The 17,789-nt window shown below is 58.7% G+C and overlaps 2 protein-coding genes across 2 annotated transcripts; both read right to left on the bottom strand.

Annotated features, from left to right (window-relative positions):
- Positions 1-92: 92 nt before the first annotated feature.
- SHMT2 (serine hydroxymethyltransferase 2) lies at positions 93-5,031 on the bottom strand. Its single transcript, XM_037127107.2, has 12 exons — positions 4,907-5,031; positions 3,767-3,964; positions 3,190-3,269; positions 2,811-3,011; positions 2,421-2,502; positions 2,135-2,257; positions 1,868-2,007; positions 1,365-1,530; positions 1,085-1,184; positions 848-1,003; positions 660-767; positions 93-560 (listed from the first exon to the last, which is right to left on the bottom strand). Exons 1-12 carry the CDS (start codon positions 4,937-4,939, stop codon positions 433-435), a joined length of 1,515 nt encoding a protein of 504 aa, XP_036983002.2. The 5' UTR covers positions 4,940-5,031; the 3' UTR covers positions 93-432.
- A 2,806-nt stretch (positions 5,032-7,837) lies between these two features.
- NXPH4 (neurexophilin 4) lies at positions 7,838-17,475 on the bottom strand. The gene is made up of 2 exons (XM_037127089.2): positions 17,419-17,475; positions 7,838-9,362 (listed from the first exon to the last, which is right to left on the bottom strand). Exons 1-2 carry the CDS (start codon positions 17,473-17,475, stop codon positions 8,499-8,501), a joined length of 921 nt encoding a protein of 306 aa, XP_036982984.2. The 3' UTR covers positions 7,838-8,498.
- Between the last annotated feature and the right edge of the window lie 314 nt (positions 17,476-17,789).

The following is a 17,789-nucleotide window of genomic DNA, read 5'->3' as shown; positions in this document are numbered from 1 at the left end:
GGTGGTGGTGGTGGGAGGGAAGGAAGGAACACATGGAGGGGGGCGAATCTCGGCCTGGCCCAGGGGCCCTCCCACAGTAACAGAAGCTTGGGTCAGGTTAGCATTTTATTAGATTAAAAACAGAAAAAAAAGTGCCTACCCGACCTTCCTCTGGCTTACAGGGTAACTCCCCCATTCTCGAGAAAGGGCAGGAAGCTGTAACACTGAGATAACGGGAGTACTGGGGACAAGAAGCCCCCAGCCTCCTTCTTCTAAATCTTCCAAAAAGAAGTTTCAGCTACAAATGCTGGGGCGGGAACCATGCCCGGCCCTTCCCCTAAGTAAGAGGCCTTCCTTCCTCCAGCAAAACATTGAAAGACAGGTGACCCACTCCACTGGTCCAGGCAGAGGAAGGACTAATTTCAGTCTATGAGCCTCATTTCCTTGGTGTCTTCAGTGTTCATCAAAGCCAGGCATGGGGAAGGCCCTGGCAAACTGTTCCACCCGTTGTCTGAGGTCAGCCAGCCGCTGTCTTGTCTCTGGGTCACTGAGCAGGAAGGATTTGAAATCCTGTAGTTTGGCTAGAGAGGGGCGAGGAAAGGCGGTCAGAGCACTGGGGGCAGGGCAGGCAGGGAGCAGGGTGGCAGGTGGGCTGGCACAGGGGGCGTCCGCCTGCTCACCAGTCTTGCTCTTCACCTCCAAACCGATTTTGACCCCTTCATCTATGAAACCCACAACTCTCCGAAAGTCATCCTCACGAAACTGTCGAGAGGTCAAGGCTGGGGCACCTGAGAGACAGGCAGAAGAGGATCAGCACGGCCCAAGCCCACCTGGCAGCCGCCTTTACTCCTGGAACCTGGGGTCTCACCGAGCCGAAGGCCCCCTGGGGTGACGGCACTGCGGTCCCCAGGACAGGTGTTCTTGTTGGCCGTGATGGACACAAGCTCCAGCACCCGCTCAGCCCGCGCCCCGTCCAGGCCCTTGGGCCGCAGGTCCACCAGCACTAGGTGGGTGTCAGTGCCACCTAAGGGGGGGACAGTACACGAATGGTGAGCCCTGGGCCTCTGTCTGAGGCTACAGACTCTCACCCAACCTCATGGCTCACCAGACACCAGCGAGTAGCCTCGATCTAGCAGGGCGTCGGCCATGGCCCGGGCGTTCTTCAGGACCTGCAGGGAGTACTCCCGGAACATGGGGGTGCTGGCCTGGAAGTGAGGCAGTGGCACCTGGGACCCCAAGTCCTGCCCTCCTACTCTTCCACCTCCAGCATCGTTGTGACCCCAGCCATGACCTCTCCCCTCCCCTTCCCACGGGCTCCAACTGCAGTCAGCAAGGTACAGGGCCTGAGCAACCGGGTGCCTCCCTGCAAGAGGCGACTTCCCCACCTGCTTTAGGGCCACGGCCACTGCAGCAATGGCATGGTTGTGGGGCCCCCCCTGCAGGGATGGGAACACAGCAAAGTTGATTCGGTCCTCAAATGTGTAAGGGATCTCCCGGCCAGTCTTGGGGTCCACAGACCGTACCCCCTTCCGGTAAAAGATGAGTCCTGACCTGCATGGGCGGAAGGTGGTCAGAATCTAAGCTGAAGAGAAAGAGTAAGGAATGGGAAGAGCAGAGGAAGCTGGCTGGCCTGGGCCCCTGAGGGCTCTCAGAGTCCAGCTCAGTTGTGCTGGGTGTGCCTAATGCCAGTGGTCTAGGGAAGCAGACTGCCCCTCCGGCCCCCAGAGCCCCTTGTCGGGGAACTGCCACCAAGAGCGAGAAGAAGAATCCACAGATTGGGTAGAACTCTTCAGGCAGAATGAGTTCCCCTAAGATCCAGCCCAACGGTGCCCTGGAAATAGGGCATGAAGACAGGGAAAGGCAAGGCCTGGTCTCAGGGGAGCCTGACCTGGCCCCTCGAAGGGTCTTGTGAGTGGTAGTGGTGACAACATCCGCATGCTTGAAAGGTGAGGGGATCACCTTGCCGGCCACCAGGCCACTTATGTGGGCCATGTCTGCCAGCAGGTATGCCTTGACCTCATCGCACACCTGGGCAGGTACAGAAACAGGCCTCAGTCTGGGTAGGGCCCAGACAGACCCACCTGAGGCGGTCCCTCTTCCCTCCAGTCTCCCCACCACCCCTCGGGGAGTGGCAGGTACTCCAGCCTCCACTGACCTCTCTCATGCGGGCGTAATCAATGAGGCGGGCATAGGCGCTGGTGCCAGCTATGATGAGCCTCGGTCGGAAAAGCCGAGCAGTGACTGCCAGCTGGTCATAGTCAATGAGGCCAGTTTGGGACTGGACAGAGAGACAAAAAGCTAAAGCCCTTAGAAGGAAGCAAGGTAACTGGCTCTCCTCCTTGACCCTGAAGGCTGTCCAGGGCTCAGCCCCTCCCTTTTCCCAGGAGAGGATTCCTGGGCCCTGCGTAGCTCACTCCCCACACACTAGAGCACTCACTTACGTTCAGTTTGTAAGGCATAGACTCAAAGAAGATGGATGTGGCCGAGATCCGCTTGACATCAGACATATAGCCATGGGTAAGACTGGGAGGGGAGGAGTGGAAGTAAGAATGTAGGAAGTAGAGTAACACCCAGACTTAACCGCTCCTTTCCTGGTCTGCTTCAAAGGCCTCTTTCTCTGGAAAACTGCTCCTAGCATGTACCACCCTCATTGTTCTGTCCACTCTGTGCTGAGCGCTGTTACTGGGGTCTCATCTTCTTCCTGCACCATAACTTGAAAGACGGGGCAGGCCTGTTCCATCTGCATTGCACACATTAGGTGTTCAATAAATAACTCCTCTCTTATTCCCATGCTGCCCACTGAGCCCATCAGCCACCCCATCCATACTCACTGGCCCCCATCGGGCAGGTCCAGCCCCATGATTCGGTCGTGAGGCTGCAGAAGGGCTGTGTAGGCAGCCAGATTAGCCGGGGACCCCGAATAAGGCTGGACATTGACTCCCCACTGTGCAGGATCCAGGTCAAAGGCCTCCAAGGCCCGGCGCTGACACAGCAGCTCGATTTCATCCACTACCTCTGCTCCCCCATAATATCTGCACAGGAGGGGGCGTATCAGGGCACAGAGAAGGGTTTCCACCATGTCCCTTGACCAATGGCAAAGGACCAGGAAGGCCACTCCTCTAAATGCAGTGGGAGAGTGCAGGCAGGTGCCCCCCGGCGGGAGCAGCATCCCTGAGGCTGCCCTCCAGCCCTCTGGTGCCTCACCCTCACCTCTTGCCAGGGTAACCCTCCGAGTACTTGTTGTTCAGACAGGACCCCAGGGCCTCCAGCGCAGCTCGGCTGCAGAAGTTCTGGGGTGAGGGGTGGGGGCAATGTCAGAAGGTACTGAGCCCCTTTCCCTGGATCCCCAGAGCCCACCCTGCCAGAGTCGCGGGCTGCAAGGAGCTGAGCTCTACAGAAAGCTCTGTTCACTCAGGGTTCCTTGCAAGGCTTGGGGCACAGCCAGAGGCGGCATCCTCAGAATCCCGGCTGCCAGGATAGGCGTTCCCAGCAAGGCCGCCTTCCACTCATACCTGTACTTCCAGACTCCTCTTTTCTCTTGGGAGGGAGGAGGGACCAGACTTGACTGTAGGGGCCCTGGAAGGCTCTGGAAGCTTGCTAATGCCCCCATCCCATAACCCAGAATGGCTCTGCCTTTGCTTCAGAGGACAGTAAGAAGAGAGGGAGATAAGGCCCAGCAGGAAGACCCTGAGTCTGAAAGGGAGATCTGTAGAAATAGCAGTAAGATGACCTGTCACTTCCTGCACCCATGGTGGCCCCAGCCTCGGCCCCTCTCCCCAGGCCCCACCTCTGAGGCAATGAGTTCCAGGCCGCGACACTGCCTGTCCTTCTCCCTCTGCAGCAGCTCCCACATCTCAGGGTCACTGTCTGACAGACTCTCCTGGCCTGTCCAGCCCCTGGTTGCTTCTCCACTCTGGGGCTGGGCTGCCTCACTGTGCTGGCACCGTATGGTCATCCGGACCAGCTGACCACATCTCTGCAGAGGCTAGGGGAGGAAAAGCCAGGGTCAAATAAAAGCGTCAGATAAACAGTCTCCCAACAATCATCAGTGATGTTTAGCGGGCCCTCTGGCTTCAAACCCAACAGCCAGATGTCCAGCCTGCCTGTTCCAGTTTTCACCACCCCCATCTCCAAAAGCCAGTTCTAGAGCCAAGGTTGAGATCAATGTCCAGGGAGTGATTCTGAGTTGGTCCATTCACCTTACCTCAGAATCTTTCTCCACCTCAACCCATGAAACACTCTGCAAAGCTACAGGGCAAAGTTTAAAGTTTGTCTTCTAGAAGCCAGTGGTTCCAAAACCTTGTCACTCACAGGAACAAAAGGGTCTTCCCTAGGTAGGGCCTCCATAAACTGAGACAATAGGCTTAGTTAGAGGTTTTCAGAACAATGGAGGTAGCAGGGTAGATCTTTAGCAGTCCCAGGGCAAGAGGGGTGGGGGTTCTGATGGCAGGGAAGCCAAAAACCACAGCCAAGCCTCTGCCCTGCTCCTTTTCCACCTCCTTCCATCTCACAGAGACGCGGGACCCCTGATGCAAGCAGCGGGGCTCGGTTGCATCATCTGTAGGGTTCAGAGCTTAGAGGAAAGACTCAGCTTGCCTATCCACGCTGGGAACCCCGCTGTTCGCCTGCACAGGATGTACAGGGCATCCGATGCAGTTCTCTCCCCCAATACCATGAACGGTCACATGGCCCTGGGGCTTGTAATCATCGGAATGGGGAGTGGCCCCAATTATATAGCGCACACCCGGGGGTCTCGGGAGCACACCCACAGGTCTCGGGGATTCCCCTAGTTGCGAGTCCGCTTCCGGGGGGCCCAGACCATGTGCGTGGAAAAGCCAGGAGAACCCCGTAGTTTGTGAATGGATACTACGGTAGGAGGGCAGTTTTCTTTCTACTGGTCACCCAGGCTCCGGAGCCCCACTCTTACCCGAGTTGCCCAGAACAAAGACAAGGGCAGCATCCTAAACCGAAGTCGCCGGAGGTCGAGCCACCAACTCTAGCCTGAGAAAGCAAGGGGTCGGAAAAAGGCTGAACCGAGGGCGCACGCGCAACAAGAGCTAGCGGGAGAAGGCACGTGATTTCAGAGTAGGAGTCTACGCATGCGTGAGGTGACCCAACTATGGTTTTCTGGGAATAGTAGTTTTTTCCACCTTTGTTCCGCTTCTTTTCTGTAGCCACAGGGTCAGAGACTGTAACCTGAAAGGAAAGAGATCTACTGCTGCCTCCTCTCCTCACTGTACGGGAGAGCTTTAGGGTTTCTTTTTTCTTTCTTTTTTTTCCCTCTGTCGTCCAGACAACAACCATTTATTAGATGCCCACTGAATACCTAGATTTATTAGGCTCACTGGAAAATACAACTATTCCTGTACAAGCTAGAGAGCCATGGTGCCCTGGAAGGTACCTAGTATGGAAGGGTGAGAGATGTGAGTTCAAGTTCCAGCTCTGGGACTAACTAGCAATTTCCTCAGTTTCCTCACTTGTAAATCAATGATAAAATAACGTGTGGTGGGGCCCTCGCTGGTGTGCCTCAGTGAACTGAGTGCCAACCTGCAAATCAAAGTGTTGCAGATTCAATTCCTAGTTGGGGCACATGCCTGGGTTTCTGGACAGGTGCCTAGTTGGGGGTATGCTTCAGGCAACCACTGGACGTTTCTCTCACACATCATGTTTCTCTCCCTTTCTCCCTCCCTTCCCCTTTCTAAAAATAAATAAATAAAATCTTTAAAAAAATAATGTGGTGAGGTTTAAATGAGACTTTATGTAAACATCTCTGGAATGAATTGTCCTCCCTCCCTCCTCTGACCTATTAACCTGCCTCCCCTCAGCTGTTTCCTCCTCCCGGGATGTCTCAAAGCGGTCGTTGTACTTGCTGAATTTTGTTAACTGTTCACCTCGTGCCGCCCTAGCAATCAGTGAGCTCCCTTGATTTCTTGGGGCTATAAGTACTTGGAACAGGAAGCGATCTTGCTTTTAGACTGACTTTCTCTGGCCTCATCCTTTGCGGGCAGGACTCATTGACCCTTCCAGGAGGTTCCCAAACCTGGGCATCAGAAGTAGCTGGGAAATAGAATATAAATATACGAGTGTGGAGCCTCTCCTTAGAGGTTCTAGTTCAATGGATCTTAAAGAGTAGTGGGCATATACCCACTCATGCTAACACAACAAAACCTCTCCTCATGATTCGAATAAGCAGTGATTTTGAGAACCATTGCTTCACACAACAATATTACACATTCATTAATTCATTTATTCATCCATTCAATTGAGCTCCTATTCTGTGCCCAGCATGCCATAGCCTTGGTGATAGGAGCAGATGACTAACTGCTGGGACATGAAGGAGTGAACAGGTAACAAAATAGACCTTGTACAGTTATAGGCAGGGGCACCTCACTCTGCTCCCGCAGGTCAGAAGAAGAGGGTGGTTGCAGGAGGAGAAGGATGGTCTTGGAGGAAGCAGGTTTGTGAGGAAGAGGAGAGGACAATCCATCACGAAGCAAGTTCACATGCGAAAATCTCATCTTATTCACGCTCTTTTATTATTGCTTTACAAGTGAGGAAACTAAGGCCCAGATGGGTGAACTGGCTAATTCTAAGCATTCCCACTTGACTCTCATACCAGGCCTCATCAGTTCTCCCTCGGCTCTAACCTCCCCCACTCCGCACACTCCCCGACCTGTTCTCAGGCCTTTCCAGCAATAGGCCTGGTGTTAGGAGTCCACTGCGTTCTTCTCCTTCCTCCAGGCTCTGACCCAGAACCCCTTCCCACTTCTCTCCTCCTTTCAGTTGATCCTATTATTCATCCATTCACCTCTCCATCCCTCCATCCATCCCTGCATCTATCCATCAGATATTTATTTTCTCCTTACTGACTTTTCACTTCCAGGCATGTCTGGGTCACACTCACCTTTGACTCAATTTCCCGCTGGAGCCCGTGGGCAATGCCCTGAAGACCAGGGCTCTCTCTGCGTCGGTACTTTGACCCAGGACTAAAAATGAAGGAGGGCTGAAGACAAGGCGCCGTTCGGTGCGCCGAGAGAGCTTGTCTGTACCCCCCTCCCTAGTCCGGGTCAGGGGTCCCGAGGGAAGGGGGCGGCTGAGTTTGAGAACTGCTAATGAAGCCGCAGCCAATTAACGCCCGGGCCAGGGTTGGGGGCGGTTAAAATTAGCAGCCGCGAATGCTGGAGTGAGCTGGAGGCGGGGGTGGGGAGGGTGGGCAGCTGGCTGAAGGGGGCCTCGTTTGCCGGAGGCTTGCAGCGGCGACGAAGCCCGGCTTTCCAAACTCTCTTGTCCCTCCCCCCACCCCCTCTTCTCAGGCTTCACTCCCTCTCTCCCTCATCCGTCTGCAAACTCAGCGCCCACGAAATTAGGAAGGAAAAGGAAGATCGATGACTCCAGATGCCGCAACACCGTTCCCCCTCCCCCACCTGCCGCCTCCGGACAGCCCCGCAGAGCTTAGCAGGTTGTCAGCGCTCTGCTTGTGATGTCCCTACATCTCCTTAAATGGGAATTCAAGGCCTTTATACCTCCTCCCCAAATGGTCCCAAATAGCCCACTGATGGTCCCCTCTCAAGTTTAATTTAATCCCCATCCTATCTGCTGCACTTTCACTCTGCCCACCTTTGGGAGGAAAATCCCACCTCATGGAGGGCTCCTACCCAAGGGTCGCCCTCATGTCTATCTGATCTGGTTTTGGATGACCTCCGAGGTGCTAGCTCCATCAACATTTGCCTCAGTTTCCCTATGAGCCACCGGATGAGAAGGCCCTGACCGGGTCTCTGCCAGACATAGAAATCCACACTTTCCCCCGCTACCTTACAAAGGTCTCACACAGACTCGTATTGGATTTCACTTTATTTTTTGTTCCCTTTCCCATCTGTTTTGGAGTAGAAAAAAAAAAAATACCACCGAGAGGAGGCAGCCGGAAAGGGGCAGGTGCAGCAGGACTGCAGGGACCGGAGGAAGACAGGCATAGGGCAGGGGCCGGAGCCATCGCCTGTGCCCGGGAGTCTGCTTCCACTACCCTAAATAGGGTTTGGGGGAAAGAGGAACAGGCATATGGCAGGCAGAAGGGAATGGGGACAGGCCGCGGCTTACACGTCTTTACAGTCTTTACGTGGGGACAGGGTGGAGCAGGAGAACGAGAGCCTGGGGGTGAGAAAGTCGGGATGGGGTGAGGGTGGCAGGCCAGGCGTTCTTAAAGCTGCGGGCAAAGGGAGTGTCCAACCCAGCGCCGGGGGCATAAAGGGGACCCAACGTGGACATAAAGGACACTGGGGACCACCTATTCTGGGGCTGCGCTCTAGTTCCTCCACTTTGCGGTGTAGCTGAGGGGGCCGCAAAGGCACTCCCCGTAAGGACAAAGGGACCCACGCCCGCGGACAGTCCCCGGAAGGGCTGTTCCTCTCCGCTCCCAGAATGAAGGGTGGACGCGGCCACAAGTTTCGGGGCACAGGGGGGAGTCTCACTTAGGGAGGTGGGATTTGGGGGGAAGCTCAGGGCTGGGGCGAGGGCAAAGTGCACTATCCGAAGTAGGGGTGCTCGCTCTGGAAGTTGTAGTCTGGGCACACCTTCTGCACCAGTTTGTAGTCAAAGCTGAGGAAAGAGACGAAGATGCAAATGACTTTGAAGGGCTTGGCACAGAGCCAGGCCGCCTGACTCTGCGTGTGCTCGGTGAAGCACACCTGCGATGGGTCGTACAGGCACGGGCGGTGCTTGCGCGCGCGGTTCGTCTTCTCATACTCCACGTGACAATTGAAAGCGCGGGACTCTTTGGCCCCGGGCACTCCCAGCGCGCCCCCAAGCGGGCCGGGCAGAGCGCCGCCCAGGGTGCCTCCTAACCCCGCCCCTGCGGCCGTGAGCCCCAGCGGGGGCCCCAGCCCAGGGAGGACCCCTTCCAAGGCCAGCGTGGACTGCAGAGGGTGGGGGGCGTGGCTCGGCAGCCACAGGCCGCCGAACTCCACACGTTTGGAGGGCGGCACGATACTAACACTGAGGTTTCCCAGGCTGGACGAATTGTGGCGGAAGTACACGCTGAAAGTCCCATTCACGTGGTCCACGATCTTGCCGGTCACCAGCAGTGAGAATTTGAGGGTGTGCACCCGGAAGTAGAAGTCCCCCCAGCCAAAGATCTTCTTGGCGCGGGCCGCTTTGATAGACGGCTTTCTCTTGGTGCGCTGCACGGGTAGCGCCCCCGCAGCCCCTACCCGGGACAGCGCCCCGGTGTGGTTAGTCGGCCAGGCCCAGCTCCAGGCGCGGGCGGTGCCCAGGCCGTGGGAAGACTTCGCCGCCTGGAGCCGTGGGCCAGGGACGCCCCCTTCGGCCGCAGGGGAGGGCAGCTCCAAGTACTGCGGCCTCCCGGACTCCGGTATCTGGGCACTGACGGCCTGTGGGCAAAGAAAGATGAAAAAAAAGGGGGGGGGCGCTGGAGTTGTCCCTGGCCACCATACCAGGGCTTTACCCACGCCAGCCCCTTCCCACAGCCACTAGGAGACCAAATGGAATCGGTCAGCCCTCAGCGAGTGGTGCATTGGAGTAGACCCGCAGACCTTAAAGCGCTGTGGTCTCGGCCAAAGTCACTTCACCTACCTAGGCCTCAGTTTCTGCACCTGTAAAATGACACTGAGGATCCTTATGTTCGCCAGTGCAGCTGAGAAAGCCCAAGCCAGTGTGGGCTTGAATAGGGGGACTGGCCCTCCGACTCCTCCAGCCTGGAGCCTGGTTGGTTCAGGGCAGCAGTTTTTCAACATTTTTCTTCTCGTACATATAAACTAATTACTTAAATTCTGTGGCACACCAAAACATATATATTTTTTGCCAATCTGACCCCCCAAAATAGGTATAATTTTGCTATTACAGCAGATGGCTGTTGTGTTGGCTGTTGCCATTTTTAATTTGACAACCTAAGGAAAAAGACGTCAGTGCCCCTGACTGAATAGCCAGGTGGCGCCTATTTTTAAAATTCTTGGACATGCCAGTGTGCCGTGGCACGTGCGTTGAAAATCACTGGTTCAGAGCAATGGGCCAGGGAGGAGTTGGACTCAGGCAAGTGAGGCCATGGCCCCTGTCAACATCCAGCATTAAGAAAGAGGTGAAGACCTCCAGGTGGCCCTGCAGAGACAGATCACAGCCCCCACCTGGGCCTCATCTTCTACTCCTTTATGGGGAGGACCGTGGGAAACTGGTAGAACTGAGGACAGCAGCAGAGAGTCTGGGAGCTACGGGTTAAGGCTTGGGGGGTACTGGGGTACTCTTCCTCATTCTCCTCCTCGCCTCAGTGTTCCTGCTCCGTGGGGGAGGCTGCCTGGTGGTTCTTCCCTGGGCTCGGAGGTGGCAGGAGGAGCCGCCCTAGCTCACCCCCACCCGTCTCCTCCTCGTGTCTCAGGTGGTGGCGATCTGGGAGACAGCACAGGCTGAGAGTACAAGATAGATAGAGAGGCAGGAGCAGCGGGGCCAGGCCCAGGCTATCAATTATCTGGGGGTGGGGGTGCAGGGGTGGCCGGGAGTGAAGGAGACAGGCGGTCAGAGCTAGAGGAAGAAATATGGAGATGCTGCTCCAGCAAGGGACTGGGAGGGAGAGAAGCTGTGCTTGTCAGAGTGTGTCAGTCAGACTGTGCTAGCTGTGGCTGTTAGGGTGGCCTTTACTGCCTGTGGATCCGGAGTGGGGGGAGGGCGCCCTGCCTGTGTCACTTTGGGGCGGTTGTGACTCTGTTAGCCCAGGATGGCTGTATTGGGTGTCTGTCTACCTGGAGTCATTGTGTGTGTGCAGCTATGGTGATGAGTGTATGTCGGCCCAGGGTGACTGTGCTGGTGGTTGTGCATGTGGCCCAGGTGACTGCATGTGCCCGTGTGTCTGTCTGTGCCCATGTGTATCAGTCTGTGGAGGATGTGTGTGATTGTGCGCAGCTGCCTGCCGGCTGTGTCAGTCTGTGTGCATGCCAGGGCAGAATGTGTGCCTGCGTTGCATGCGGGCCTGGGTTGGCTGTGTGTGTGTGTGTGTGTGTGTGTGTGTGTGTGTGTGTGTGTGTGTGTGAATCTGAGTGAAGCTGTGTATCAGTTGGTGGTAGTTGCATCTGTGTGGTTGGTATTAGTTGTATGCCCGCGTTGGCTGTGTGTGATTCTCTGGGTGTGTCATTTTTCCTGTGTGAGTTCCTGGCATCCTGTGTCCCTGTGTCCAGCTCCTCCTGAAGGGTATGTGTCAGTACATCCATAACGATGGAACGACCCTCTCTCATTGGCCCCCTAGGAGGGGCCGTATGTGTGTGAGCTGTCTGCAAGCAGCCTGCTGACTGAGCCCTGGGTAGGTGAAGAGCCCTGACAGCACCGGTGTCCCCCTCTGGGTTGTGTACACCCATGTGTATACACCACTCGTCCACCAGGGACAGGGATGGCAGAGTCAAGCTGCTGGGCTAGAATCTCCACCGCCTGGTCCCCATCCCTGCAGCGCTGCGATCCTGGGTTATTAATGCAGCCGCCACCGGATCATCATACATATTTATCGCCCCCCTCAGTCCTCCTCCCATCCATACCTCCTCCCAGCTCAGGTGAGGGGTGCGGGGGCCGCATGAGTGATTGACTCAGACAGACGTGCTTGAGCTGGCAGCTAACACCCTGAGGGTGGGCCTGAGAGGGGCTGGGGGGGAGGGGTCCTAGGTCACAGCAGGAGGGGGAAGGGCCTGCCAAAAGGAAGGACCAAGGCTCCAGGAAGTGGGCTTGCAGAGGGCAGAGCTGGCGCCCCAGGAAGGGCTTTGGAGGAAGGAGTGCGTGAAGCTCCGAGGGAAAGTGGAAGGGTGGGGCTGGGGGAGGCCCATTTGAACTCTGACACCTCATCTCCTCACCCCTCTGGGCCGAACCACTGCATTTTCCAGGGACTTCCATCAGTCCCTGAAGCATGCTGCTGCAGACCCCAAATGCCGCTGAGCCACCCTGCCCCAAGAATACCCCAGCAGCACCCAAAGTCCTGCACCCTGCCTAGGAACCGTGGAGGCTGATTCTGTCTAGCAACTGCTCCCAGGCAGGGGCTGGGCCAGGGAAGCAGGTTTGGCTGGGCAGTGGGGGTGCCAGGTGTTTGCCTCTGATCCCAGACAAATTGCTGTCTGTGCTTCTCTGGTCCTGGCAGATCCCGGGGCTTTGGGCACCCCCACCCCACTGGCCCACAGGAGACAGCCAAGACAAGAGGAAAGAGTTGGGGGGCAGCCAAAGCGACCTCGCAGTGGGGTGGGAGCTCGGACAGAGAGGGGCGAGAGCCTGCGAGGAAACGAGCCGAGAAATGGGAACACGGAACAAAATAAAATCGAATCCCCCTCTGGCTCCCTTGCCCGCCGCCCCCGCTCCCTCCCCGGCCCTCCTCGCACTGCTTCTCTGTCCCTCTCTTCCATCTCCCTCTTTGTCTCTGGGTCTCTTCCTCATTCCGTCTCCAATTTTCCTTTTACGAGTCTGTGTTCCTCCCCGTTTCTGTCTCTAACTGTGAGTCTTTCCCTCTCTCAGATTGTCTGTCTCTCTCCGACTGCAGGTGGGGGTGGAAGTGAGGGGAAAGCAGGGTGACAGGGGAGCCCCTCTTGGCCCAGAGTCCTTGGTACTGCCCACCCCCACCTTCTAGGACCAACAGGAGAGCAGGGTGTTGTCCGAGGGGTCCTTCTCCACCCAGAGCTGGTTTAATTAAGCTAATTGAGTGCGGTGACATTTGCAGAGGGGAGAGGCTAGCCAGGCTGCCGGCTGCAGTGGGGAGGGGGCGGGGGGAGGTGCTCCGTGGCAGACGGGGATGAGGGGTGGGTGGGGGGTGCGCTTCACCAAGCACCTCCAGGCCCAAGCAGGGTGGGAGCAGAGCCAGGAGCGCTTTGCCCCCAAGGCAGCAAGCCCACGCACTGGAGGGGAGTCCAGGCTGCCTCTTGCTGCTGAACAAACTCTGCCGAGAGGGGGGGTGCTGTTTTGGGATGGGACCGCTAGGAATGGGGGGAGGATCAGACTGTCGGCCCCCCAGCCGCATTGCAGGGCGCACCTCCCGGGGCCTCCAGACTGGTCTGGGCTCCTCTCCTGCTGTGTGGGTCAGGCGGGGCTGTTCAAGATTCCTGCGGGGGAGGAGAGGCACCCTGTGGTGGGGGAGGGCACAGTGCTCCAGCCTGGGTTGGGGACGAGGAGGGAAGAGTGTCCTGAGCCCTTGCACACAGCAATAGGCAGGGGCACTGCAGTCAGGGCCGGGTGGAGTAGCTGGGGTCTGGCTGGAACGAGGGACGGAGCCCAGAGTGAGGACAGAAGTGGGGTGGACAGGCAAGGCCAGGCCAGGCCAGGCCAGGGTGAGGGCTGGGACGGAAATGGAGGGGGACTGGGAGTGTTGACCTGGAAGGCAGGGGTACTGGGTGCACAGAGGAGGATGGAGCAGGGAGCAGGGACGGGGAGGAGATCAGAAATGGTGGACAGGCACTGGGCAGAGACAGAGATGTCGGTGGGGTAGCGAGCAGCGAAAGGAGACGGGACAGAATGGGATGGGAACCAAAATGAGGACGGGGAGGACAGGGATGGTGGGTGAGGGCTGGGCACCGGGGACAGGCAGGAATGAGGAAGGGACAGGGGTTGGGGGATGGGGTGCGGGTGGGCACAGAACTGGGGGCGGGCGGGGACGGTCCTTGGGCAGAGACGGGGACGCTGAGGCACCCAGGGGTGGGGGTGGGGATGGGGAATATGAATGGGGACTGGAACGAGAAACCCGGGACAAGTAAGGGAGGGGACAAAAGGGACGGAGACAGGAGCTGAGGACAGGTGTGGGAGACAAGTCAGACGAAAAGGCCGAAGGGAAGGACTGGGCTGGGGCTGGGGACAGGCAGGTGGAGGTGCAGACACCTCCCTCCCGACCGAGTTAGAGTGTGAGGGGGCGGGTCCGCTGGTGGGGCCAGCTCTGCCCTTGGGCCGGCTACCACCTCCCCCTCAGCCCCGCCTGCCCGCCTGCTCTCGGCCTGCAGCGCAAGGCTCACCGTTATCTGAATTTTGATTTTATTTTATTTTATTTTATTTCCCTGCTTCCTAGAGCCGGCGCGGTCCCCCCGGGAACAGCGCCCCCCGCCCCCGCCCCGCGCCTCACTTTATTATTGCAATAAATGTGCCTATAAAGGCGCGGGCTCCGGGGCGCGGTGGGGTGGGGGCAGGCGGGAGCCGCAGAGCGGGGATGTAATTTCCCGAAGCTGAAGCCGGAGGGGGAGTGGGCGGGGTGGAGATGGAGGAGGGGTAGGTGAGGGAGAGGGGGGAGACTCGCCAATTTCCAGCGCTGGAGGCTGCATTCCCTGCTCTCCGTCCCCACCCCACAGCTCATTTCCACCCCTCGCCCGGGAACTCCCCGCTGCGCCCCTGAATCGCCTGAGCCCTGGGACCCTCACCGCCCCCCACCTGACCCTGCCCTTTCTCTGTAATCTGTCCCCCTCCAGGACCCCACCCAGGTGAAGTTGCGGGCTCTGTCCGGAGTTCCCCATCTCCTTGCCAAGGACTTACTTGTCTCTGACCCCTGCGATGCCCCCTTCACTCACCTGGTCTCTTTCTATGTTATCTCGCCCCTTCCCAGCGATCCTGTCTCTGACCCTGGGGACCCTTTTTCACCTTGCTTCTGTCCCTCAGATGCCTCCCATCTCAGTCACCCGGTCCTGGATCGCTGGCTCCTCCCTGGCTCTCACCCGCGGACACTCTAGGTTTTCTCCAGTGGGTGCCTCTCCCATACAGCCTTCGGCCCAACGGAGTTGTCGCAGTGACCGCCCCCTCCTGTGCCCCTAGCCCACCTGCGCACCGATTACCCCCAAATCCCTACCAACATCCCTGGGCCCCATCCCAGGCTGCACGTGCCTGAGTAGCCCAGCCAGAGATTAGGTGGGGGCTAGACAGGGTTACGGAGGCCGGAGGAGTAAGCTGGGTGAGCGGCTGAGTCTGGCTGGCCAGGGGATTGAGGCTCTTGTGGGCCTAATCCTTCCCCCAGGCAACATGGAGCTGGAAGGTCCCACTGGGCCCCACCCTTGCCCTCCCCCAGCTAATTAGTAATTAGTGATTAGTGATTAGTAACTATTGATCGCCTGCTGCTTCTCCCAGCAGGCAGATGCTTTGGCAAGGAGCGGGGAAGACGGAGAGGGCGAGAAAGAGTCGAAGAGACTGGCGGCGTCAGGAAGACCCCGAGGAAGACCTGGCCCGGCCGGAGGCAGGGCCCCAGGGTCCACGGAAGCCAGGGGTCCCAAGTCTTGAGAGGAGACCAGGATCCTGCAGCGTAGAGGGGGGAGAAAGAGCTCCTGGCAGGGGGGCCGGTGAACAGGGTGGGGAAGGCAGGGTTGTTATGGGGACAGCGAGGGTTTCCAAAGCGCTGCCCTTGTGAACTGCTCCCCATCAGCCTCTTACCCAGTGTCCACCCCCTGCCAGCCCTGGCACTGAGGCAGCCCTCAACACACACACACACACACACACACATGCTCAGACACACGCACGCATCCTGAGGCTTATAGCCCAATATCCACACTTGAGTGCACTCAAAACCACAAACACACTGACACACAATCACAGACCTCGGAGACTCACATGGGGGCTGCAGCACACAGGTGCACTGGAGCCCCACCTCGGGGTACACACGTGTGCACAGGTCACACTCACAGGTGCACACAAGTACACGGATACCCTGACACACACTTTTTTACAGACACTCCCCCCACACAGTTGTACACTTCCTCACACCCACAGCCCATGCACACAGGTAAACCCCTTCTCACACGCGCATGAGCTGGACTAAATGGCAGCTGCACACTCCCCCACCGACTCCTGCAGGGAGACCCAGGGCTGCAGCTCTCGCACACTCAGCTAGATCCCCATCCTCACGCTTGTGCTCCCTCAAGTCTCTACCAGATGTTTCATTCCCCTTCAGGGGGCAAAGGAAATTAAACCAGATCTGTCCACAGGGGAGCGTATGTGATGGGGAGAGTGGTGAGGAGAGCAGAAGGAAACAGGAAGGGGCAGGGGAGTGCCATTCCTCCTTCTGCTCCCCCGAGCCCTCACAAACAGCGGGTTACGGGGCACAGACCTCCTTGCAGTCCTCTAAGGGCAGAGCTGGGCAGCAAGTACAAAAGAAGTTCCAGCTAGTGGAAGCAGTTTCTGGGGCGGGGGCTCCTCAGCCCATCTTCCAGCCCCTCAAGGTCATCAGGCTGGTTTCAGAAAATCAGGGAGTTGAATTGCCAGCTTCACTGGGCACCCCTGCCCTGCTGGAGCAGCTAAGTGTGATTTGGCTGAGCAGGTGTGTGTGGGTCGAAGCATGAGGGGCAGAGCTACACCCCTTCCAGACTCTTCAGGGGCTGTAGGGCGAGTGCAGGGAGTAGGTGTTTAGGAAGCCGCCTGCCTGCCCCCAGACTGGCTAGGTCACAGTCGGGGCGCAGGGAACAGGGAAGCCACAGCCAGGGGAGCTGGCTGAAGGAGACAGAGGGCCAGGGCCTAGGTCCCTCGGAGGGACACACAGCCGGGCACAGACGGCTGCACTGTGCAGTAGGCACTTGCACTCACCCCTCAGAGCCAACACCACACACCACACCAGCCCACACGCGCACACGCGCACCTTGGCCCCCAGCACTAGACCCTCAAGCCTGGCTGCCCCGGACACATACGTGTACACAGGTGAACACACACTGCCCCACACATTACACCAGCACAAGTGAGCACACCATGTACAGGAGTTGAAGCCTCCGAGTCAAGAGAGAGGCAGATCAAGTCTGGGCCCCTTAGCCTCTGGGTCCTCGCCCGGGATCCTCCAGGAAAGGGTCAGGCGAAGGAGGTGGGGACGCGGAGGGGAAGGGAGGAGAGGCTCCCCTTCCAGACAGCCCCTACCCGCTATCGGCCGGCGCCGGAGAGGGGTGTGTCTGTGAGGTTGTGCAGGGGAGCCCGTGACTCCGCGGGAAATGCGATGGGGGATCGTAGCCCAGTTCGGCCGCATCTGTGTGCGTCCGAGTGTGCGCGCGCGTGTTCGGGCGGTGTGTGTTCGGAACACAGTGCCCACCTGGCATGGTAACAAGTGCAGAGAAGAGAAATGCGAATGTGTGAATGGAGGGATGGAAGGACAGACAGCAAGGGTGGCGAGCGAGGTTGGCGCGGCAAGGCGGCGAGGCTGACACCCTGCTGGCTTGTCTGTCTGTCTCGCACTCCCGCTCCGTCTGGCGCACTCGCAGGTCTGGTTTCGTCCCCTCCCCCGCCGCTCCCGGAGCCAGATCCGAGTCGGGCCCCCATCCCTGCCCCTGCCCCTGCCCCAGCCCCAGCCCCTCAGCCAACTTGCGCGGGGAGAGCGCCTGTCCCGGAGCGGGGAGTCCGTGTGCGGCGTCCCCCACGCCGCGCAAAGTTGGGATGCTCAGGGCTGGGGACGGCGAGGGTTCACGGAGCCCCTCGCACTCTGGGACCTTTGCATCCCGGACCCCCGAGCTCGCGCTGCAGCCCTGCTGCCCTTACCTTCTTCAGGAGCCACGGGCCAAAGAGCAAGAGAAGCCATTCCGGGAGCAGCCGCATCTTCCCAGGCGGCGAGCGGGGAGGGTGGGTGGGCCCGGGGAAAGGCCGCCGCCTGGCCGAGGGCAGGGGCTCCGGGCTGGCGCGCCGGGGGTGGCTGCGGGAGCCGCGGAGTGGCGGCCAGGCGGGCGGGCCGAGCGCGCGGAGCGAGCGCGGCGCTGGGGGCGGGGCGCGGGCGGGGGAGAAAGTTGGGTCGGACTCGCGGCGGGCGGCGGGGGGGCGGGGCTCCGCGGCGCTCCAATCCCGGCCGCGCCCTGCGCGCCCCCTCCCGCCCGGCGGGGGCGCCGAAGGTGACTTTCACCCCGTCCCGCCCCGGA

Source organism: Artibeus jamaicensis, unplaced genomic scaffold (assembly GCF_021234435.1).
Source record: "Artibeus jamaicensis isolate MK-2021 breed Jamaican fruit bat unplaced genomic scaffold, CSHL_Jam_final contig_233, whole genome shotgun sequence".
Classification (NCBI taxonomy): Eukaryota; Metazoa; Chordata; class Mammalia; order Chiroptera; family Phyllostomidae; genus Artibeus; species Artibeus jamaicensis.
The sequence above is the reverse complement of the archived record's forward strand: the minus strand, read 5'-3'. Positions and strand labels throughout refer to the sequence as shown.

What these genes read in the sequence shown, in the direction of transcription:
- SHMT2 (XM_037127107.2), bottom strand. Translation starts at nt 4,939, where the DNA reads ATGCTGCCCTTGTCTTTGTTCTGGGCAACTCGG. An exon ending in GAGGGTTACCCTGGCAAGAG is followed by an intron (nt 3,012 to 3,189) that starts GTGAGGGTGAGG and finishes CCTCCTGTGCAG; the next exon opens with ATATTATGGGGGAGCAGAGG. An exon ending in AAGACCCTTCGAGGGGCCAG is followed by an intron (nt 1,531 to 1,867) that starts GTCAGGCTCCCC and finishes CCGCCCATGCAG; the next exon opens with GTCAGGACTCATCTTTTACC.
- NXPH4 (XM_037127089.2), bottom strand. Translation starts at nt 17,475, where the DNA reads ATGCGGCTGCTCCCGGAATGGCTTCTCTTGCTCTTTGGCCCGTGGCTC. An exon ending in GCCCGTGGCTCCTGAAGAAG is followed by an intron (nt 9,363 to 17,418) that starts GTAAGGGCAGCA and finishes CTTTGCCCACAG; the next exon opens with GCCGTCAGTGCCCAGATACC.